Here is a 24090-nt window from a genome sequence, read left to right as displayed (position 1 = left end):
GCAAATAAGACAACAGGTGTCAAATGTTAGCTTTAGGACTCAGGAAAATAAGTGAGAAGACGGGAAAAAATGACACACAGTCACTTAGGGAGGAGACAGGAGATGACCGGAGGCAGGTGGCTGGGTTAGGAGTAGATCTGCAGGTCAGGGCAAGACATGAATGAGCAAGCTGAAACTTTAAGTAGGGGAGTCTTCTCCCCCAGGTAGGGTGAGGGGGGATGCTGGGGGGAAATACCTACACCTGGAAGAAAGAATAAAAACTAACTCTTTCCCAAGCATCAGGATAAACCAGATAAATCACTTGCTTTGGGGGGAGGGAGAGGGCAAAAGAGAGAAAGCAGTATCACTACAGAAGTCAGAAAAATAGAATGACAAGTCACTTCTGCTCGAAATAGCAAACAATAAAAGGGTCAGCAACCTGTAAGAAACTACACCTTCAACCTCCAAACGACAAAGCATGAGGTCACTCTTGAACCTGGATCTTGTTCAGAAGAAGCGAAAATCATTGTGCACAAAAGTAAAAATGATTGCGACCTCACAAAATCCTTCATGATGTCAGCTCTGAACACGGGATCCCAGAAGTACCTGACCTGCTGCAGGTAATTTTACAGCCACGGTCAGCACCCAACATGATGCACTTACAAATCACGCTGCTGATTGCTTTTACTTTTCAGGAATGTATATATTGTGTTTTTGCTGATCCAAATTGCCTCATACTTGGAAAAGTATGGAAAGCACAAAGAACAAAAGAAAAAATCTTTATACAAGCCCCCATGTTTTATATTCAAAGAAAACCTTCATTCTGCCTCCTGGACCCTGACATCCTCCTGGTCACTCCAGTACTGAAATCGGGGGTTCAGATAAAGTGCCCGCAGCAAGTCTCTTTGAGAACTGTGACTTCTCCTGGCCCTCTGAAGTTCCTGGGAAAACAAAATGTTCAGGGGGTGTCGATGGGTGCTGGCCGAATTGTCAGGGGATGGCATTTAGGGTGTTTTGCAAACTTGAGCGGCATCAGGATCACCCCCAGGGATTGTGTAACTACAGATTGCTGGGCTTGTGCTCCAGATTCTTCTTTAGATTCTTATGGAGCCCAAGAATTTGCATTTCTGGGGGCGCCTGGGTGGCTTAGTCGGTTAAGTGTCCAAATTTCACTTAGGTCATGATCTCGCGGTTCGTGGGTTCGAGCCCCGCGTCAGGCTCTGTGCTGACTGCCAGCTCAGAGCCTGGAGCCTGTTTCAGTCTGTGACTCCCTCTCTCTCTGACCCTCCCCTGCTCACACTGTCTCTCTCTCTTTTCTATAAGTAAATAAAAACATTAAAAAAAATTTTTTTTAAAGATTTTGCATTTCTGAAAGTTCCAGGGTGATGTTGATTCTGCTAGTCCCAGGACTACATTTGGAGGAACTCGGTTAATATCACTTTAGAGAGCAGTCTGTTCAATGGCTCCCAAACTTTATCAAAATCATCTGAAATCGGGGCGCCCTGGGTGGCTCGGTCAATTGAGCATCCAACTTCGGCTCAGGTCAGGATCTCACGGTTTGTGGGTTTGAGCTCTGCATCAGACTCTGTGCTGACAGTGTGGAGCCTGGACACTGCTTCCCATTCTGTGTCTCCTCTGTCTCTCTCTGCCCCTCCCCTCTAGCCCAGTGGGGTCAGTTGTAGCTGGAGGCTTTAGGGTTCATACAGATCACGTCAGGTTCTTGCCAGAAATGGCAATTCCCAGAGTCCAACCCAGGGCCCATTTTTAACACTCACCCTCAGGTGATTCATGGAAACCCACACTTTGGAAAACCTTGAACAGGTTCTTAGGACCACTGGGGAGGAGGGAATGAAGTAGGCCTCTGATTCTCCTTCAGTGGGCTTCTCTTCACTTTCATCTATTTTACAGTTAGAGCCTTTTTGGAAAAAAAACAATATCATAAATCCTCTGCGTCCTTTGGTTTCAAGTGTAAGATCATGATTCTTTTTTAATTTTTTTTAAGTAGGCTCTTCACCCAGCATGGAGCCCAACACAAGGCTCAAATTGATGACCCTGAGATCAAGACTTGAGCTGAGAACAAGAGTCAAATGTTCAACTGACTAAGCCACCCAGGCACCCCTGTAAGATCATGAAGTCATGAGTGCCTGGGTGGCTCAGTCTGTTAAGCATCTGACTTTGGCTCAGGTCATGATCTCACAGTTCATGAGTTTGAGCTCCACGTCAGGCTCTGTGCTGACAGCTCAGAGCCTGGAGCCTGTTTCAAATTCTGTGTTTCCCTCTCTCTCTCTCTGCCTCTCTCAAATCTCTCTCTCTCTCTCTCTATCTCAAATCAATAAATATTAAAAATAAATAAGAAATCATATGTGTCTAAGAGCTACTCAGTAAACATCATCCTTGCCAAAGCAGTGAGGAATACAAAAATGAATCCAAACTACTTCTCTTCACATAGTCTCCTTGTCTCTCTAGCATCTATGTAATATAAACATTTTAAAACATTGATGCTATTTGGGGCGACTGGGTGGCTTAGTCAGTTAAGTGTCCGACTTTGGCTCAGGTCATGATCTCACGGTTCGAGGGTCTGAGCCCCGCGTCGGGCTCTGTGCTGACAGCTAGCTCAGAGCCTGGAGCCTGTTCCAGATTCTGTGTCTCCCTCTCTCTCTGACCCTCCCCTGCTCGCGCTGTCTCTCTCTCTCTCTCAGAAATAAATTTTAAAAAACATTTTAAAATTTTTAATTAAAAAATTGATGCTATTTGTGCTGGTCTTTGTGGTCTTTTGAAACTCAGGAATATCATAAAAGAAAACAGGGAGGCCAAGTCCAACAAGCATAGTGTTGGGCCAAGTTCTAGAGTCAGCAGTCTGAACAAAGCCCTCCCAAAAGTGGGTGGGGAGAAACCTTCACCCGATGTAGCATCTCACACCTCCCTTTCAGCTTTAGCTCCTTCTAGACATCACATTATCAAGGGAAAAGAGATGAGATAAATTCATTTGCTAAATGGCATTTTGTATCACCCCCAGATCTGCCAGGAAGGATTTCTGCTCAGGGAAGAACCTCTCTCTGGCCCTCTCCGTTGCCTCTCCCTTGGGGCTAAAGATGTATGAGACCAAGGGGACAAGCCTCCGAGAACCCACGCCCCCAGAATTATGTGCCCAAATGGCCCTAAGCTCACACCAAGGCCTTCATAAGCCCCTTTTAGAGTCTACCTTACCAGGTGTATATACAACTGGGCCCAGCGGGTGGCCAAGGGCAAGTTGTCTACTGTAAACATGGACAGAGTTCGGACAAGTCATCTGTAGTATCCACACACATGTACTCCATGAATTGGAGGCTCTTTATAATGCAGGTCAAAGTGGAGCTGGAAAGAGAGGAGAAATGGGGCCATGGGCCATGCGGAATGAAGTAGAGTGGTAAGAGATGGTATCTTGTGCCATACTGCAGTGTTCCAACATGGAACTCTAAGGGCTAAGGATGTTAAATTAAACGTCTTTCTATCTCATTATGAAAGTTGGTTTGTCAAAACAGGAGAGCAGAACTTACCTTGATTAAACTTCAACTTATTAATAACTTTTACAGATATGGTATATATGCCTCCTGTTGTTACCGTCCCCACACATGCTAGGTAGAAACAGACCTGTAGCCCTTGGTGCCCAGCTCAGAGTGGCTTGTGCTGGATATCTTCCGATCTCCCTGGGAGCACTTAGAGCCTTGTCTTGTTCTGCTGATACACCTTGAAGGAACTGGGCTTAATAGACATCATGGTTCTTGGCTCATTCTTCAACGTTCACCTTCAGTAAGTTGAGCAAATAACCAGAATTACATAACTCTTGCTTACCGGCTCAGAAAGAGGTGAAACAAAAGAAACGGAGATTATCTCAAAATGGATCTGCTTGATTAGATAAAGAAATAGACAATTCTAGCAGAATTAATACTTGGGTGACCTTGACTCCAAACCTAGTTGCTTAAATCTTGAATTCACTCTCAAAACTGATGGGAGTTATGCTATTTACTTTTATTTTCTGGTTTTCTCCTGTATAAACTTTTAATATTTATTCTGAGATTATCTACCAAAACGTGTTACCAATTTATCATTTGCCTTAAGAATCTTAGGTGGTTCCTTTCAGCAAATATTTGACAACTTCATGATATGTCGGGAAATATAACAGCTGACAAGAAAGACTTATCATTACCTTTGAGGAACCTGCAATCTGGCAGGGACAAACAAGTTAAGCAAACATAGTTAAAAAGTAATTCTGCAAGTAGTTTAATTGCAATTCTCACAGGTGTTACAAAGGAAAGTACAGAGTGCCAAGAAAGTAGATAATCTAGACCAGAGTAGTAGCAGTAAAGGCGGGGGGAAAAAAGCATACTGGCTCCAGAAGGTGGAATGTTTGACACTGGTGACTGCTTAGATCAGTGATGCAGGGAGACAGAAGTATCATGGCTGACAACCAGACTTCAGGTGGATACAACTGAACTGATGGTTCTTAGTGAGATACTACAAGTTAACAATTCTGTACTGCCTATTATGGACTGAATACTATTCTAAACAACCTGTGGTAACTCACCAAACTCTCACAGAAACTTAGGAATTAAGAATTATTCGTATCTACATTTTACTGATAAACTAAGACTCAGAGAGGTTACGTGACTTCCTAAGGTCACACAGCTATTAAATAGCAAAGAATCACCAATGAAGAAGCAAGTTAGCAACAAAAGACAAGCTTTGAATTTGGAATACGCTAGTTTTGAGATTCCCATGAGACATCCAAGTAGGAATGTAGAGGAAGCTGTTGGCTATAAACTGGAACTCAGAAGGAAACCTATGCTACCAATAAAAATGTGGGAAATGTTAGTATATTTGTAGGCTTCAAACTGGATGGGAGAGCACTTAGAGAGTGTAGGATGAGAAACAACAATAGTTTAATACAAAGTCATGAAGCATATAACATTTAAAGTTAAAAATATATATATTGGTAGTGAGGTCAAAGGAGCAATCAAAAAAGCAGGGAAAATAATCAAGAGGTGAAGGTTGATGGTACTGTCACAAAAGCGGAAAGTGTGTCTCAAATTGGAAAATCAACTACGCTGAGTGCTCTTAAGAGTTCTGCTAGAAAAGACAACCCACAGGGGTGCCTGGGTGGCTCAGTTGGTTGGGCGTCTGACTTCGGCTCAAGTCATGATCTTGCGGTTCGTGGATTCGAGCCCTGCATCTGGCCCTGTGCTGACAGCTAGTTCAGAGCCTGGAGCCTGCTTCAAATTCTGTATCTCCCTATCTCTCTGACCTTCCTCTGCTCATGCTGTCTCTCTCTCTCTCTCTCAGAAATAAATAAAACATTTTAAAGAATTTAAAAAAAAAAAAAAAAGACAACCCACAGAGTGAGAGAAGATATTTGCCAAGCACTTATCTAATGAGAGACTTGTGTCTAGAATATATAAAGAACTCTTATAACTCAATAATAAAAGAGAAATAAATAATAGATAATAGATGAGAAATAAAAGAGAAATGACCCAACTTAAAGATAGGCAAAGATCTTTTTGGGTGATGAAAATGTGCCCTAACTAACTGCAGCAATGGTTGCGTGTATCTGTGAATGCTCTTATCTGTGGACACACAAAAGTCCACTGAACCAAAGCCCGTTGAAACAACGTTATACAGCTGAATCATATAGGATGTGAATCCTATCTCACAAAAGCTGGTTCTTTGAAAGTGAAGGTTGAAAACCAGAAGCTGTCCATTACATTTGGAAACAGCTTGTTGGCAATGTCAGATGAGTTTGATACAATGGTGGAGGCAGAAGACAACTACAGAAGTTTAGAAGAGTCTGCCAGACATTTGACTAGTGTAGGAGCTATTCCCTGCCCTTTCTCTGCTCAGCTCTGAATCAGAGGACTGATCCCTGCAAACTTTGTCCCCAAACCCCTCTACTAACTGGCTCCTATGGAGGAGGAAGCGAAAGGAGGTTGTAGGGATTTACAGCTGGTTCCATGGCTTGTTATCTAATTTTCAGGGATTCCTGGGGACTTGACCCTTGGTCAACCCTCCTAACATTAACTCAGGGATTGTTATGAATTTACCTACAACAGATGCAAAATAAATGACAATCTAGAGAAAGACTAGGCATTGTTTTATTGCTGCTGTCCCAGAGGAGAAGGGTTTTTCACATATACCTGAGGGTGTGTAACTAACTAGGTAGGTGTAAACGGTGAGGAGACCCAGCACTCAAGTGCACAAAGACTGGAACATCAGAAGCTATGCCTGGGAGTCGTAACATCTCCTCCGTGTTGATACTGTGCATGCTGAGGAGTTTGATGCCCTGAATCCTTTCTAATGGCTAAGTAAACTTGATCCTGGGTGAAGCCTGTTGTGCCTCATGAGTATGACTGTAAATTTACATTCAACCTCTCTGTTGCTGGAAGAGCTGACATTACTGAGGCACTGCCAGAAGACTGGAGGTTGGGAGAGGAGGAGTTTCTGGGGTGCTTCTCCCCCTGAATCTCTTCTCCTAAGACATCTCCAGTGGGTCTACCTCCTGCCAGGCAGCCGACATTCTGTGGTTCCATCACCTCTATTGACCCCTCCATGGCTGGAATGGTATCTCTCTGCAGTTGCTAAACTCTGAGTTGTCCCCATCTTCTCCTACTTCTTCTTTCAGCTCCCACAAACCTTAGAACCTAAACTCCTGAATTAAATCAGTCTATTGAACTACCAGGTATGTTTTCTGCTTTCCCAATTGGACCCTGGCTGACACAACTCAAAGCAGGAGCAGTCTTACAAAACAGAGCCTTAAGTCAGAATTTTGGAATTGAATTCTCATTTATTTGGGTAGGAATGCAGTATCACCTCATTGTTAGTAGAAAATGACACAATAATCTGTAGCATATGGTGGCATCATATTGATTTATCTGTCATCTCTTGTTTCTTAGGATGATGGGCCCATTGAAGGCAAGATTTTTGGAGATCAGTCAGCTTCTGTAGATGGTTGGTTACTGCAGTCATTATGATTAAAGAGAATATGTGGTAACATGGCTGTTTCTGACATCATGGGTCAGCATACAGGAATAAAATTATAAATTCAATCTCTCCACCTCTCTGTTCAACTTATGGTCAGAAAATCAGACAGATTCTAGACAAGCCTGACTAGATGTAATTATTTCTTATGCCCACAGGCCAGGGGAATTGGAAAACTAAAGCTAAAATTTAATTGTACAGCTTGTAGAATCATAATGGAAATTTAGCATATCACCCACCAAAATCCCTGTTGTAAAGATTTGGTTATTGACTAGCAAGGAGTGGGATTCTGAGAATCAAGATGAGTGTTTTGAATATACTTCAAAGAATCTGAGAACCCTGAGTCAATCTCTGAAGCTTTTTTATTAAGTAGAATTAGCTCTTCCTATCCTGACTGAAAGGACTAGCCTTCCTTTGCTTGGAGATCCTGTATTAATCTAATTTGATGCAGTTTTCTTGCAAGGACCTCCCTGTTCTCCTTAAATCCTGGGCCTGTGATCATTCATTGCCTCAAGAACCATCACTATTATCAGATCCCAGTGCAACCCAAGAAGACAAGGGCAAAGTTAGAGCCAACAGAAGATAGCTTAAACACAAAAATAATTACAAGACCTTCCTAATTTACATTTGCATAAACTTAAAAAACATGTGTGGGATTGGATTCTTGGTACATTAGACCAAAGAAATCAGAATATAATGTTGGATGATGCCAAACTTGTCAATATAGACGCAGGTACCAGAGACTATGAAATGTGCTAACTTGAACAAGAGCAAGTGGCTCCAACATTTTTCTTCATTGATCATATGAAAGCTGGACTCAAAAGTGACCTACATGAGTAAGAATGTGATGCCCAAATGCACCAACAAAGGCTTAAGGAAATGGCAATACTGAAGAGGATTTTATTATGGGCAACACATTCACCTGGACTCTTTGTTCCTTGGGAAGGTCCAGAGAATACTTTCTCCACCATGACATTAGGAAATGAATTAGTGAGAGGAAATGGTTGGGAATAATAGTGAGAGGTTTGGCCATTACAATGATCTCCATCAGTATAATGTCATCCTAAATTAGCCAGATTAGATGACAGTACTTAATCATCCAAGACAAGCTTGGAGCGATGAGTGTAATTGACAACAGAACTGGAGTAACAATAGGAATATTTTAACCCATAGAGATCTCTGACATCAGCTAAGTGAATCATGAGGTACCGAGGCATGAAATAGGTGATCAGCTTACTGAAGTATTGCTTATACTACATAACTGGAAAAAAATTCTAAATATCACATATCAGTTATCCATTGCTGCAAAACTAACCACTCCAAAACCTAGCAACTTAACACAGTTTCTCACCAATCTATGGGTCAGCAATCTGGGCTAGACTTAGCTAGATAGTCTATCAATCTCGCACTGTACATACATACCACATTTTCTCCATCCATTCATCTGTAGTCAAACACTTAGGTTGATTCCATATCTTGGCTATTGTGAATAACGTTGCAAAGGACATGAGAGTGTAGCTATCTATTTGAGACACTGATTTCATTTCCTTTGGATAAATACCCAAGGGTGAGATTACTGGATCATATGGTAGTTCCATTTTTAATTTTTCAGGAACTTCCACCCTGTGTTCCATAATGTCTGCACCAATTCACATTCCCATCAACATTGTGTAATAGTTCCCGTTTTCTCCACAACAGTGCCAACACTCGTTATCACTTTTTAATAACAACCATTCTAACAGGTGGGAGGTGATATCTCACTGTGGTTTTGATATGCATTTTCCTGGTGGTGTTAAGCACCTTTTCATGTGCCTGTTGGCTGTTGGTGTGTCTTCCAAGGAAAAAAGTCTATTCACATCCTCTGCCTATTTTCCAATGGGATTGTTTGGGTTTTTGCTATTGAGTTGTAGGATTTCCTTATATATTTTAGATATGAATACCTTATTAGATATGTGGCATCTGATAAATATTTTTCTTCCATTTTATAGTTTGCTTCTGCATTGTGTTTATCGTTTCTTTGCTATGTAAAAGTTTCCAGTTTGAAGTAGTCCCACTTGTTTATATTTGGTTTTGTTGTTTGTGCTTTTGGTGTCCTACCCCAAAAAATCAGTGCCAAGACCAATGTCAAGGAGGTTCTTTGCTATGTTTTCCTTCCATATGTCTGTTAGGTCTATTTATTAGTTTTCTTTGGTGATGTCATATTTGCCTGCTTCTTTGTGATCTGTATGGCCTTACATTTGTGTTTGCATGTTTGAAGGAGTAAACACCTCTTCATCTTTATAAAATGTTTTTGACAGGTAAAGACTTTCTCCTGTCAGGCCCCAGGCCTGATGGGATTGTTTCTAGGATCACAGCCATGTAGGGTTGGAACTGGATCATCTGACTGCTGCTGGGTCCCCAGTTGGGTCTGCAAACAGCAAGCCTGTTATCAGGTGCAGGATGGTCCTTGCTCCTGCTGGGTCATGGTATAGGTCCCTGCATGGGCAGGACTGTCCCTGAACCACAGCTGAGAGGAAATGGAGCCAAATCACAGGGCCACTTAGGATCCATAGTTGGATCAAGGTCAGCCAGCCTGTCTCCGAGGCACTGATAGGTGGGTCTCCTGCTAGGTCCCTGAGTGGGCAAGACTGCTCCCAGACCATAGCTGATGTTGGAGCTAGGTCACAGCTGCTTCAGGGTCCATAGAGCTAACCAAGGCCAGCAGGCCTATCACTGAAGGCTCAGATGAGCATGACTCCTCCTGGGTCCCTTGGCTGATGGTACTATTCACAGGATCAATGCCAAACAGGGCTATAGCCAAGTCCACAAGGGGATGAGGCTGTTTTCTGGTCTGTATCCAGGACCATCATCAGTGAGCACGGCTTCTCAGGGTGCAACAGGGAAAAAGACAGGCCAGGAAGAAAAAATGAGAATTGGCAAAGTCTGTGCTTTAGCCTGTGTGAATACAAGTCTTTCTTCTTTGTACTGAAGAAAGTACAGTACAAGTGCCCTTTCAGTACAGCTCTCCTTGGTGGCTCCACTGAGGTTTTGCAGCCTCTTGCTTGGAACCCAAAGCTCCCACATTAAAAGAAAAAACATCAAAAACAAACAAACAAAAAAAATAAACAAAAAAACCCCACTTTTGTCCATGGATGGCAATTAAAATTGCTACTGTGAGGGGATATGAGCAGGGGACCTCTTATTCTGCCAACTTGCTGACCCAGAGCAAACATTTTAAGGACAAACTGATAGTATTCTCTGATAGTTCTTAGAAGAATTATGATAGACAACACTTCTCACACATAACTTGTAGCATCTTTCCTGGCATAGCAAAAATCCATATTTGATATATATCTATGTGGTTTTCCTCCTGGGCTATGAAACTCTCAGGGCACCTATCTTAGAAGAAAATCATACACCAAACACCACTATCCCGAAGATCCTCAGGTACAAGGCTCCCCCATCTTGCCTGGTCCAATTTCAGAGTTACAACCTCTACTCTCATTTTTATACATTTCATGGCCTTGCCCCATCAAATATAATGTCTCAAGAGATATAAACAAAACACTACCAAATTGGAATGGAAAAGAGGGAAATGCTCACTTAATTTATTCTCATTGAGCTGAAGGCAAGTAAGGAATGTGAACCCCAAAGTTTGGGATAAGAAGCAAAGAAAAATTATTTCCTCATTCTTCCTGACCATACCTTTCAAGATCTCTTCCTGGTTTATCACAATTCTTGGACAAATACACTTGACCACACCCCCTGACATTGCTCAATGTTTGCTTAAGCGAAAGAGGCTGAGGCAAGCTAAAGGAGGAGCACTCATTACCCTCTCCCCATCACCCAATAAATAGTCAAACAGGCCCTTGCCATTCCAGAACACTGTTGGAAAGATGAGACAATCCCACCAGCTGCCCCTAGTGGGGCTCCTATTGTTTTCTCTTATTCCAAGTCAACTATGTGAGAAGTGTGGTGAGTATGCTTTGAGCTAAAATTACTCCTAGTGTAACAGTTTCTAAAGACTACTGGCAGGGGACTTGTGTAGAGTGACATATTCCAGTGCTATATGGGGTTGGACTTTATGAGTAATGTAAAATGTGGCAGGACATGGTGAGGAAAGTAGGAAAGTTCTACAATGTATGTTGTTTTAAGAGGGGTTGTAGATTCAGTGCTAACTTGCCTAACTGTTCTTCCTAGATTCAGATTTTCTCTACCATAGCAACTCTACGAAGTAACTGTCTATTCTTCTTCATTTTCAATGATATAATATTCATGATCCCAGAAACTTTTTAAGGTCATATAAAGCTACCTTTTGAATTTGAGGTATCTATAAAAATATCTAGATTTTTCAAGTTAAATCCATGGGTTTTGGGCTAATCCCTTGTAACTACACAGGAAAAAAAATAATGTTAATAATCCCCTTCAAATAATGAAGACTTCTCTCTTGTCACTATTGAGTTTAGATTTTCCAGGCTACACATCTCTTCCCCTCCAACTCTCCCCCCCCCCCTCAGGAAATGGGTAGAAGCCCGTCATCTCTCCTCTTGGTATAGAATCCAGAGATTGTGTGATTCTATTGAAAAATACTAAGTAAGAGAAAGAAGAACTGGTTCAGGTGTAGTCCGACCCCTTACTAGCTGAATGGTCCCCATAAATTGAGCATAATTAAGGAAAGGTGTTGAAGGAAGTGATGTCATGAAATCTGGTATAGCTCTCAGGTACACGATTTCTTTTCTGTAAGTCTTTACCCTGGAACTGAGCTTAAACCAGTCCAAAGATGACTACATGGTGCTACCTGTGGCTACATCTTCCTGGTATTCTATAGCCTACAAGAAGAGGACATCACCACAGCAGAGACTTGTGTTCACACAAGCAAAAGCACAAAATCTGTAATCTCTAATTTTTTTTTCCTGGCCTGTACTATCCTAAGAATCAGGAGTCTCTGTGGAGGCTTTGAAGTTCAATTCATTATACAAAATGTTTAACTTTGTGTTTAGTGGCCAAGGAAATTGATGAGCTGTTTACCAGGAACTGAAACATTCATTTCAGTGCCAGAAAATCTGCTGAACTGGATGCTTCCACAATATCTCAACCATGACTCAACAATTGTCTGATTGTTCTTTTAACAAACCATGACCTTTCTATAACCACTGATGCAGATCTCCCCAACTCTCTTTTAAAGAGAAAAGGGGTGGAGGGGAGCCCGGATGGCTCAGTCAGAAGAGCATGGGACTCTTGATCTCAAGGTCATGATTCCGAGCCTAGAGATTCAGCATAGAAAACTCACATTTCCTTGATTCTCTAAGTATAGTGATAGCAACTCCCGTTGAGCTAAAAGTGATAATATGTATGGTATTTGCAATTTATTAAGTGATTTCTTGTCCGATATCTATAAAACAGATGTTAATATCCACAGTTTTAAAACAGCAAACTGAAGGTTGGGAAAATTACACAAGTCACTTAGAAAGATGGAAAAGGAAAAGAACTGAATCCAGCAAGTAGAAAGGACTATAGACTGGGAGTCAGGAGATGCATCTTCTAGCTCCATTAAGCCTTCAATTACCAAGGTTTCTTTAAGGACACCTTGGCTAGGCCTCATCTTCAAAATCAGGGAATGATACTAGATCTCCCAGGAAGGACTGATATACTGCCAGTACACAGGAGAAAGGCTGAAACAGTTGTGAAAACATTGAAACACTTCCATACTGGTTGGTAAAGGAGAAATACCTGATGTTGCAGTGGCTTCATACCCACCTTTGTACCTGTTCCAGCCACATAGCTAGTGATCGCTGGACAGCTCCATCTGTGCCATATCCGTTAATGTCGACCCTGTTCCTAGGGTTCTTGTTTCTTAATATTTTCCTAATATGTATCTCCTATTTCCTCCCTCCCCCGCCATAGAGATAAGCAAAAACGACTATGCTGATCTAGACCCTCTGATAAACACGATGATCAATTCAAAATATACCAAAGGAATCCAAGCCACCAATGTCCTGTTGTCCCTCAGACTTGCTGGGATCCTGAACCAAAGCCAAGAACAACAGCTGATTCAACAAGTCAAACGCAATGTGGATTGCAAATGTGAGTGCCTACAGCCTCCGGAAGATTTAGAAGACTTACCTATCCATAAGGTTATCTCTAGCAAGAGACCTTCAGAAAATATTGTGTGTCCAAAGTATACCTGCCACATCTATCCTAGCTGTAGAAAATTTGAGGGGACAGAAAAGTCCTCAAAACATTAGTCCTCTGCCACTTACTCTACTGCTACTTACCTTACTTCGCTGGATTCTGAAAAACATTTTTTCAAAAGGTCACAAGGAAAAGCAAAATAAATTATAGGCTCTTATCTGCTAATACTGTTATATAAGCTAGTTGTGTTTACAATCAGACAGGGATGTGGCCCACAAGTAAGAAAACTGACAATAGCAAGGGAACCACAGGGAAATAGAGATGTGGACTGGGTTTGAGTACAACCTCCACCCTGTCCTTCATATCAATACTGAGCCTTAGCTTTCTAACTGAGGTAAGGGGGAAATGAAGTCACTTCCTACCTATCTCACAATATTATTGTAATAACTACGAGAAGACTGAGAATTTTGATGTTGTATAAGGCAGAACAACCAAGTCAATTATTACTATCCTGGAAAGATGGCACCCACAAAGAGAGAAAAACCCAAGGTTTTATGATCTATTTTTCTTCTTTTTAAATTTTTGTAAGGATTATATGATTCCCAAAACCTCCCATGATTTCATGGGAAAGACCAGTATCTAGCTTGCATTTACACAGCACTGCTGGAAAAAGCTCTGCTTTGGGCATAAGGAAGTGAACGGTAAAATATTGGTGTAGAGTGAGGAAAAAAGAAGTGGACAGGCAATGTAAATCATAAGACAGGAGCCCAGAAAAAAAAAAAATCACAAGTATGTAACTTGTCCAATTTGAATACTTCTCTTTTCAGCCTCAAATTTAACCTCAGGACAGCTTGCCTTGGCTATACTGGCTTTGGGAGCATGCAAAAACCCTGATGCAATTCCTCCAAATTTTCCTTGCCTGGTCAGAGAACTAAGAAATAAATTCCAAGCAGAAATTAAAAATATGGGTGAGAAACAAATGTTCAGAGGCTCTGGACAACCTTGTCTTCTCTTCTACTGATTCAGAACTGAAGGAAGTTTCCCTTCAGTCTTTCCTTCTCTTCGTTCCATTCATCCATATATCTTTGCAGATTGCTTTCTCTTCTTCCCTCCTCCAATAGGCATCTTGAATTTTTTTCAAACAGATTCAACTGAGCATTGACTCTACATCAATCCTACATATGATGATGAACACACACACACACACACACACACACAAATTATAGGACACTATTCTCTTGTTCTCTAGAAGCTTGTCTTTGGACAAATAATGAAATACACCAGAAATCGCTGAGCAACACAAGATACTATGTCTTAAGTACCAAAGGATACAAAAGTAGTATAAGAGCTAACGATGGTGACAAGGACTTTATCACCAGGAAACGGAGGCTGACCATGACAGCTGCTAGTGAGGTACATTATTTTTATTTCAACACCTACCCAATATTTATCCTATTTTTCATTAAGCCTCTCTGATCCCATCTTTTTTCAAGATGGCTTCTACTTCTACTTATAGGTTGAACACATTACCATTAAAAGTGCAAGAGGCTTAGTGGTGGGAAATTTGTGTTCTAATCCTAGCTCTGTAACCACCTGAAAGTCAGGATGGCATTTTCATCACTTTAGCACTGAGTCTCCTCAGTTATGAAATGAAAGAGTTGAGTTGAATTTGTTTGCTCTTAGCAGCCTTTACATTTCTCAGGTTTGCTGATTCTATGAGCGATCTTCTCCTTCTATTACTCACCTCTCCTGAAATGCAAAGAAATTCTAATAAAGTAGGAATAGCTTGAAAATTTATTACTCCAGTATTATTTCATTAACAAGGTATTTCTTTCCTCTCTGACAGAAGAACACAATGGTAATCCACTGACTAACTACTATCAGCTCAGCCTGGACGTTTTGGCCTTATGTCTGTTCAGAGGGGAATATTCAATCAAAGAAGTTGCTGAAATCTTCGATCCTAAAAATAAAAATTTCTATCTTATGAACAGGTTCTCAGTAGGTGAGTCATTAAACCCAATTCCTTTGGCATATAGGACACCGGTAAGTCTTTTCCTTTGATTTTTGTACCAGTAAGTACTTGGAATTTTAAAAAAGTCCTCTTTATGCTACTGTCCAGGGAAAATAATTTTCTTTTTGAGAAGAATGGTTATCAGGGAGCATTTAAGCAACATTCTAGATGTGTTGCATAGTAGAAAGATCTGGTTCCTACCCTACCTCTTCTTTGAGTTATATGACCAATGGATGTTAACTCTTGACTTGAATTTTCCCATGTGTGTAAGGACAGATTGTGAGAATCCTGATATAAGACATTTTAAGAAGTAGAAGTATTAGAGAAAGGAAAATAGTGCAAGTCTTTTTCTTAACTTTGCCTCTTTCTCTAATTTATTGGGACCATTTGGATGTGTGGGCTTACTTGGACAACACTACTCTCCAGTGACAAGGCCCAATATTTTGATCAATGAAGTCTGTATCCTCAAAGGATAGGGACCATAAATCTTCTCCTGGGTCAGCTTACACATCCAAAAGGAAGCCCCCTCTAGAACGCTAGTGTTGTTGCCCAGCCCCCATGCATCCAGGTACACAAGCTCATCTTTCTCCCATGGGTGTGAAGAAAACCACAATTCAGTATCTCTGGATAATGAGGAGGATATGAGATTTCTCATGCTATTTATATGGGAGAGAGAAGGTACCACACCTAGAGAATTCAAGGGGAACTAAGTAATAAGACAGAAAAAGACCTTATCCTCCATTCTTCCAATCTCTTCCCTCATCCTCTTCCTTAAGAAGGTTTATTGCAAACAATTCTCTTAAGTGCTATTTCCTAATTAACCTAATGGAAACACTTGAAAATTTCAAATACATATTCTGTTTGGTGTATCATCCTGAATTCTCTCTATTCCTTTGCCAATATGGCTGAGAGATGAAAAAATGAGACCAGTAAGATGTAGAAGTGGAAGACTTCATGTGTATGCATCTGCAAATCCATGTGTTTCTCTGACCAACAAATGAGCTATTGAGTACAAGGTACATGGTTACTCAACATATGGAAGGGATCTTCAAGTATTTGAGTGGTTAGTGCTGAAGAGATGATTCCTATATCTTGAAATCCTTCTCTCCCATCATCGACTAGTATAACCCATTTTCCCAGTTTGCACAGATCTATCCCTCTTTTAGCAGTGAAAATCCTACATATCAGGAGACCCCTCAGTCCAAGGCAAATTGGGATGGTTGGTCACCCTATCACCAATGTATTGTTTCCTGGCAGATACTGGTGCAATGGCAGTCCTGGCTCTGACCTGTGTGAAGAATACAACAAATGGACAGGAAAAAACAGATACAGATGATTTAAATACTATCAGTAATCATATAAAGTTACTGATAGAGATGATTCTTTCTCAGAAAAAAGAAAATGGTCTCCTCGGAAACATATATAGTACAGGAGAAGCTATGCAGGTAAGTCAGAGGATAAAACAGGAGACATGAAAGAAAGAATAGCTGTATACTTTCTTACCGGCCTCCTAAGATATTACCCATTCTGATTCCTATACTAACTGATCTTATGTGATTCCTCTCCCCTGACGGAAATGTATTCTCCTCACCTTCAATCCTTACCTTTCTGTGTCCAATGTTTCCATGAAGCTTTCCCTGACCGCAATTTTTTAAAAGAAATTTTGAGTGTACTACAGCCTGTTATGTTGTTCTACCAAATGCAGTTTCACACTTTACCATATACCACTGTTTGGCGTTTGCATCTTACCTCCCAAATTAGATCATTGTTTTCCAAGTACTAAGTGGCAGTGGTAGTAACAGTAGCTAGTATTTGTGGACTTAGTCATTAACAAACACAACAATCCAATGAGGAAAGAATTATTACCTCCATTTCCCAGCATATGAGCATGAGTCATGGAGTATCAGTAACTTGCCTAACATTACAAAGCCAAAAAGTGATTCAGACAGGGATGGAACTGTTTGTTTCAAAATTCACACTCAGCACCTACACTGTCCCACATATGTTCCTTGAAGTCTGGGGCTTTATTCCTGCATCAACTCACTGATTTACTCAACTTTAAGGGGTAGTTACAAGAAGAGAGGAATAAAGATTTACAGAAAAAATTTTCACTGAGTCTTTAGTATGAATAGGGGTCTGCCAGGCCACTCCAAGAAGGGCTTTCAAAAGGAGAGAGTGCAACAAGAGCAAAGACCCAAGGCATGAAAGAACATAACATATTTTAGGAAGATCAAGGTGTTCAACGTGACCAGTGCAAGGTCCTTGGGAAAAATTAACAGATGAAGCTAGGGATGTAACAGGGCTCCAGTCACAGAGGTTGTTTTTACTATTGTTGCTGTTGATGCTATTGTTTGCATTGCTGAGTTTGGACTAAATAAAACAGTGGTTTCCCATTCTGGCTGCACATCTGAATCACCTGGAGGAGGTTTTGGAAAACATTAACGTTTAGGCTCCACACCAGCCAGTTAATATAGAAACTTAGAGGTGGAGCATGGGCCTTGGTCATGTTTTTAAACCCTTCAGGTGATGTTCATTCGCAGCAGAATTGAGAGCCACTTGCCTACAAGACCGTTTTTAAAAGGAAGTGAAATATGATCCTTTTTAAAAAATATCCCACAAAGGCTTGTTGACTTCTTGGTTAATTTAAAGATTCCCTAAGAAACTACAGAGCAATGTTGGTAGGTCCAGCCCATTTTAGTTCTTGTCTTACTCATTCTGATACCCTCCTAAATTTTCCTACCCAGGGACATTCTGTCCCTTCAACCCACTTCACATCTGCCACTTGGATAGCTTCTATTCAAGAACCTATCAGACTCCCCACTGTCAAGCAAAGAATGTCAGACACCTCCCCCTAAAACTCAAAGGTCTACCAATCTGGCCCAACCTCCTTCTCCAGCCTGTTCTTCCACTATCACCCTGAGTCTCCCCGGTGCCCTCCCAGGCCAGGAGGAATCCTCTTTTGCCAAAATGCAGACAGTCTCATCACAGGCAGGCCATGTCCTGGCCGCACCTACTTTAGCATCCTCGATAATGCTGTCCCCTCTGGGGATAGTCCTCCCCTGCTCATGGCACCTACTGAAATTCTGTCAAACTTTCAGGAGCTATCTTAAGGACCACCTTCTCCACCAAGCCTTTCCAAAGTGTCACTAAATGTTTATGTGCTCTTCCTCTTCTGAAAAACCATGGCATTGGATGCTTCTCCTAATACATTCATCTCAGGGGCTCCTTTATGATTATCTGTCTGTTTATCAAGTACCTCCTATGTGGCAAGCATTGTTCCAGTGCTGGGGCTACAAGAGTGAATAGGGTAGAGAAAGTCTGTCCTCATGGATGCTATTATTAGTTGTATTATTAAGCAAGTCCCCACCTCCCACCCACCCCTAAACTCTTTATAAACTTTTTGGTGGATGGGGCATCTGGGTGGCTCAGTCACTTAAGCATCCAACTCTTGACTTCAGCTCAGGTCACGATCTCATGGTCATGAGATGGAGTCCCGCATCAGGGTCCACACTTGGCATGGATCCTGCTTAAGATTTTCCCCACCTCTCCTCTCTCTCTCTCAAAACTAAATTTATAAATAAATAAATAAATAAATAAATAAATAAATAAATGTATGTTTTGGTGGCAGGAAAGGTATCCTAGTTGTCCAAGGTGCTTCCCCTGTGGTCAATGTCCAGTAAACATTTACTGCATTGGTAAGATGTAAGCTTTCCGCTTATTTGATGTTTCTCTCATTCATTCTTATTCCCTCTCATCCTCTCTTATGCATTAGGCTCTCTTTGTCTCATCAGACTATTACAGTAAAAGTAAATGGAATTGCCAACAAACTCTGAGGACAGCAGTCATGGAAATTCATAAAGGAGCATTCCGTATGCCAACTGCTGCAGCTCAAATCTTACCCGCCCTGTTGGGAAAGACCTACTTGAATGTTAGCAAAGACTCTCCTTGTGTCTATGGTAGGTAGAGCACTAAGTAGCATAACACCCAGAGCATGTGAGTCCAAGGTATCCTTAGGAACCAAGTGTGACCAGATAAATCTCTACAGCCTAACAGTTCCAAAATAGAACTCAGTTCTCCACATGTCACCAGTGACTATAACCACCTGAGGACTTGTTCTTAATGGGGTAGCAGGTGTTGTTTTTGGTTCAAACATTGATCAACAAGACAGACTTGATTAAGTGAGGTCTGTCTCCAAAGGGATGATTTCTGATGGCTGGATAGAGAGATGTTCTGAGCATTATTCCCATTCTAAACCAAGTATGGAGTGTCTGACTCTCCATTATGCACAAGGAGTGATACCTCAGGGAACTCCTACATCTCTGTGGGAGGAATATGGCAATCCTATAAGAAATTATAGTCATTTATTCAAACAACTGATTTTTCAACAAGGTATGAAAGACTTTGCTTTTGTCTGTTATCTCTGTATCTTTTCTTTTATCTCTGTTCATTCCTGGTTCAGCCACTTATAGGTTTAGTGACCTTAGACAAAATAGTTAATCTCTAAACTTCAGTGTACTAACATAAAAAAAATACAAATGATAATAGCATGGGTTTTTGTAAGGACTGAATATGATAATCCGTGTAAAATGGTTAGTACAGTGCCTGACACTTAATACATTTTCAATAAATGTTAAAAAAATAAAAAGGCACCCCCAAAAAGGAAGCTTTATTGTGCTGTACCAAAGCAAAAACAAAATCAGGAGCCTCTGTGCGAAACAGGAGATAGGGCAAGCGAATTGCTCAAAGCGCTAGGAGTAGAGCTAAACACACGTATTTACAAGCTGATGACTATCTGCTTTAGTCACACGAAAGATCTGCCCCTTGACTGCTGATTCATGCTCCCTGTAGCAAACTACTCTCCATAAAAGAGAGAAGGCCTGGGATTGATGTTGGATGGGTATGTAAACCCTAATATCATTTCTATTATTCTGAATATTAATTCTTCTCTGCTTTTCTGTCTCTGCCAGGTGACTTCCACATCTCCACTGTGGAGCCTACAACAGCGACACCCCCTCTCACACCCTCACAAATCCAAGTGAATTACTCTGTGGTGATAAACAATGACACGTATTCCACCGTGGTCTCTGTGGCAAATGGTTCTGTCTTCCTAAATGTGATGGAGGCAGCTCAGAAAAAAAACGAGACTCTATTTCGGTATGTCTCTAGGTAACCTAAGGTGATGGTGTATGATGATTTTAAAGACTCAGTAAGAATACACAAGCACCTGAATCCAAAGTACATTTGAAACTCTTCTTTATCAGTAAGTGCTGTCCATCTAGATCTCATGGCAGGGATTTAAAAAAAGGTATGACTTTTCATCTTCTAGCACCCAGTAGGTATTAAATTAATGTTCACCTAATGGGTGAATAAGTCCCAGGGATCTCTCTTCTGTCAGAAAAATTCTTTCAATAAATAGGACCTCTTAGGTCAGTCATTTTGTGTTTAGAACAGTGGTTCATTATTTTTGAATCACTGACCTCTTTGAAAATCCGATGAGGGGCACTTGGGTGGCTCAGTCGGTTAAGGTTCAACCCTCGATTTTGGCACATGGTTCAGGAGGTTGAGTGCTGCAACTGGCTCTGCGCTGACAGCCAGAGCCTTCTTTGGATTCTCTCAAACCCTCTCTCTCTGCCCCTCTCCTACCCATGTGTGTGTGCACGTGCACTCTCTCTCACACACTCTCTCTCTCTCTCAAAATAAGTAAATAAATAAACTTAAAAAACAAAAGAAAAGAAAAGCAGATGATTGCCAATGGATGGTCATCCCAGATAGGTGAACACACACATGAAACGTGTCCTTTAAATCAGAGGTTTCACAAATGCCCTGAAGCCTCTCCTTGCTCCCCCACTTTCAGATTCATGGACCCCTAGATTAAGATTCTATGGCCCACAGAAGTCAAATATTTAAATTAAAATATTGACTTTGCCTCTGAAAGATATGGTTCCTTTGACTCCTTAAATTTAATTTACAAGTATTTACTGCACCTAGTAACAAGATATAAGATGCCAAAATGTAAAAGAAAATCATATATATATGCACATATCTAATGTAAGTAAATAGTATAAAGGTTGCTTTCAAGGGCTCACAGGAAGGCAGAGAAATGTGACCAGGGAATGTGAAACAGATACTGGCCATGTTACTTTATAATAAACACAATCTGAAATATTAGATTATTCTTTCCTGTTCCTCTTTCCTAAGAGAAAGCCCACTAGCTAATGGTGCCTCTAGGATGTGAGGTGAACATTTTCTTCTGCACTTCAGTATCTTCAACAGTTGCTATCTTGGGGCAGAAGATTCGTAGTTGTTGACTGCAGTGTCTCCTATGAAAGGATGCAGGGACAGAAACAGGGCATCATTCTTATAGTTTAACATAGATTATGGAGTCCCTGCAGCAGAATCACCTGGAGTGTTTATGAAACATGCAGGTTCCTAGTCCCACCCAGACCTACAGAATCAAAGTATCTGAGGACAGGACCAGGAAATCTGCCTTTTTCGATAATAGCTTCAAGTGACTCTGGGTACACTGAAGTTTGAGAAATGCCCATGGAAGGTTACCTTTGAAAATTCTAAGCTCCTATAACCCATATATTGTCCCCACAGTTTCACAGTGGAGGAGAGTTCATGGGGCCCCTACGTCACCTCTGTTCAGGGCTTAGAAGCTAACAATAACAAGAGAACCTTCTGGGAGCTCCTGAGTAACGGCATACCACTGGAGCAAGGTAAGGGAGTGACAGATGGGAGTGACCATGCCCAAAGCATCTACATGTGAGGGTGCGAGCTTTTGTGGTGGGTGTGCTGAGGCACTGGGAAAGTGATTTGGTGGTTAAATCATTTGACCCACTTCTCATTCTTTCTTTTCAGGAGTTGGTAGTTACGTTGTACACAAGGGAGAGAATTTGGAGGTTCGTTGGAGCACATACTAATAAATTCAAACCTTCCTCAGCTGGATCTCATCCTTTTGCAGTGGAATTTCAGGTGGAAAGTGGCTTCATGCCTTCCTTCTCCTTCATCTCAAATTCAATAGGAGAGTCAATAACCAACCCCCCTTCTCTCTTTCAGTGTTCAATAAAAGGTTAACAGCTATACAAAAAGAGTGTTCTAACCATTTCATTTTAAAAGGGGATTATTGATTGAGGGAAGACCACTGCAGGAAGAGGAAAGTGAAAAGAGATTAGACTAGTGTCTAAGCTGAGCTCTACTCAAGGTTCTGGGCAACAGGCAGGAATGGAGATAAGGTTCTAGATCCAATGCTGAAGCAGCACCAGATGAGATCAAGTAGGCCCAGATTTAAGGGATGAACCAAGTGGACACTGACCTCATAATGACAGTGGGTAGGAAGAAAAATACTGCTCTGGAGAAAGAAGGAAGTGTGAGTCTTATAGATAAAAGGTTAGTCCATAAAGCCTGAAGAATAATATCATCCCCTCACCCAGCTGTCTTCCTTGGATCCCATTTGTTCTTCTCCCGCATTTATTTATCTTTTACTTCCCCCATAAACACTCTGATATTCATATCATCAAAACACACATGCAAAAAAAAATCACCTTTGGTGTTCATTTCAGCAGAATTCACATTTTTTAAAAATCTATTAATTTTTTAATTAATCACATCTCAGCAGCATGAACCGGGTTGTACTTTAGACTGAGTGCTTGAGCTACACACACATACAGACAGGAGCAAGAAATGCCTTTAAGATGCCAAAGGGCAAACAGTCCTTCAGATAAAGCATAAAATAACCCATTTAAAGCAACCACAAGGGTGCCTGGGGGGCTCAGCTGATTGAACATCAGACTCTTGATTTTGGCTCAGGTCATGATCTCATGGTCGTTAGATCGAGTCCCAGGTCCAGCTCTGTGCTGAGTATGGAGCCTGATTGGGATTCTCTCTCTCTCCCACTCTGCCCCTCCCCTGCTTGTACTCTCTTTCTCTCTCAAAAAATAAATTAAAACTTTTAAAAAAATTTTTTAAAAACTTAAAGCAACCCCCAAAAGGAAGGTGCCTTCAGGTAGAGTTACTTAAATTTTATCAATGTCTCCCTCAAATGAATTGAATGTTTTCTTCATCATACCCTTAGCTTTCTCTCCTCCACCAGCAAGCCTCCTTTATAGTTAGGGTTTGACCATTGCTTTCTGGTGCTGTTCCTCAATCCCCAGGGTCAACTCCACACTGTTCTTCATTAACTGGATGTGAGAGATGCCCTCATCATTAGACAGCAATGAATTCTTTACTCTTGGATCTGCGTCTCATCTTGGAAGCTAAGTTGGAGACAGAGGACCTCTGTGATGCTGTTTGCATGGAGCGGCAGCTGTCAGACCTGTTTGTAGACTCTATAAGCCATGTGCAATTAAGGGATAATGGCTTCCAGTGACAAATATGCAAAACATTATAACTGCCATTCCTGTCCTATGTCACACATATGGTCATACATAGTGCGACCATCCAACTTATCACCCAACCATAATGCGGTAAAGAGTGAAAATGAACACTGTTAATAATTACACTCAAAAAGACAGATTGAAAACTGGGAGTATGTGGGGGAATTAACACTATATGTGGTCAGTTTTGTCCACAGGAAGCTTTTGTTATATAAGGAAGTTCAAGCAAAAAAATAACATCAAGTATTGACTCTGCGATGGACCAATGAGACTGAATCTCAGTAGAACAAAGTTGGAATAGGTCCCTTTGAGATTCTGGACCATGTCTCGATGATTCTAGCTCATCTTAATAATAACCAGTCAACACCAGTAAAGCACAATTTGTATTAGACTCCTTCGCCCAAATGGACTATAAGGATAGTCTCATTGGCATGCTGACATGAAATCAAATAATATCCAATCACAGCATGAAAAAGTCATTTCTTTTGCAATTCTCAGTTAAGTCCTCTCATTGGGTCAAATACAAAATTCCATTTTATGCCACTGTATTTCTAAACTACCCTGTAGCATTGCGACCTCCATTATTAACAGACGCAGCTGAGCTTC

General features: G+C 41.1%; 1 protein-coding gene and 1 long non-coding RNA gene across 2 annotated transcripts; one reads left to right on the top strand and one right to left on the bottom strand.

The window, feature by feature from the left end:
* Nucleotides 1-842: 842 nt before the first annotated feature.
* On the bottom strand, nucleotides 843-3753 carry LOC120240307. The gene is made up of 3 exons (XR_005530625.1): nucleotides 3610-3753; nucleotides 1755-1894; nucleotides 843-920 (listed from the first exon to the last, which is right to left on the bottom strand). It is a non-coding gene; the product is annotated as an uncharacterized LOC120240307 (long non-coding RNA).
* A 7109-nt stretch (nucleotides 3754-10862) lies between these two features.
* On the top strand, nucleotides 10863-22185 carry TCN1 (transcobalamin 1). Its single transcript, XM_039245079.1, has 9 exons — nucleotides 10863-10941; nucleotides 12871-13050; nucleotides 13926-14066; nucleotides 14945-15100; nucleotides 16367-16554; nucleotides 18882-19065; nucleotides 20077-20263; nucleotides 21710-21828; nucleotides 21971-22185. The coding sequence occupies exons 1-9, from the start codon at nucleotides 10863-10865 to the stop codon at nucleotides 22030-22032; spliced, it is 1296 nt and encodes a 431-aa protein (XP_039101010.1). The 3' UTR covers nucleotides 22033-22185.
* Nucleotides 22186-24090: the final 1905 nt, after the last annotated feature.

The sequence above is a fragment of the Hyaena hyaena genome, unplaced genomic scaffold (genome assembly GCF_003009895.1).
Source record: "Hyaena hyaena isolate Hyena2069 unplaced genomic scaffold, ASM300989v1 scaffold_252, whole genome shotgun sequence".
In the NCBI taxonomy this organism is placed as follows: domain Eukaryota; kingdom Metazoa; phylum Chordata; class Mammalia; order Carnivora; family Hyaenidae; genus Hyaena; species Hyaena hyaena.
This window is presented reverse-complemented; position numbering and strand designations above follow the sequence as displayed.

Coding starts and splice junctions, on each gene's coding strand:
- TCN1 (XM_039245079.1), top strand. CDS start 10,863: ATGAGACAATCCCACCAGCTGCCCCTAGTGGGGCTCCTATTGTTTTCT. Junction 13,051..13,925: donor ACGCAATGTGGATTGCAAAT/GTGAGTGCCTAC, acceptor TTCTCTTTTCAG/CCTCAAATTTAACCTCAGGA. Junction 16,555..18,881: donor GTACAGGAGAAGCTATGCAG/GTAAGTCAGAGG, acceptor CTTATGCATTAG/GCTCTCTTTGTCTCATCAGA.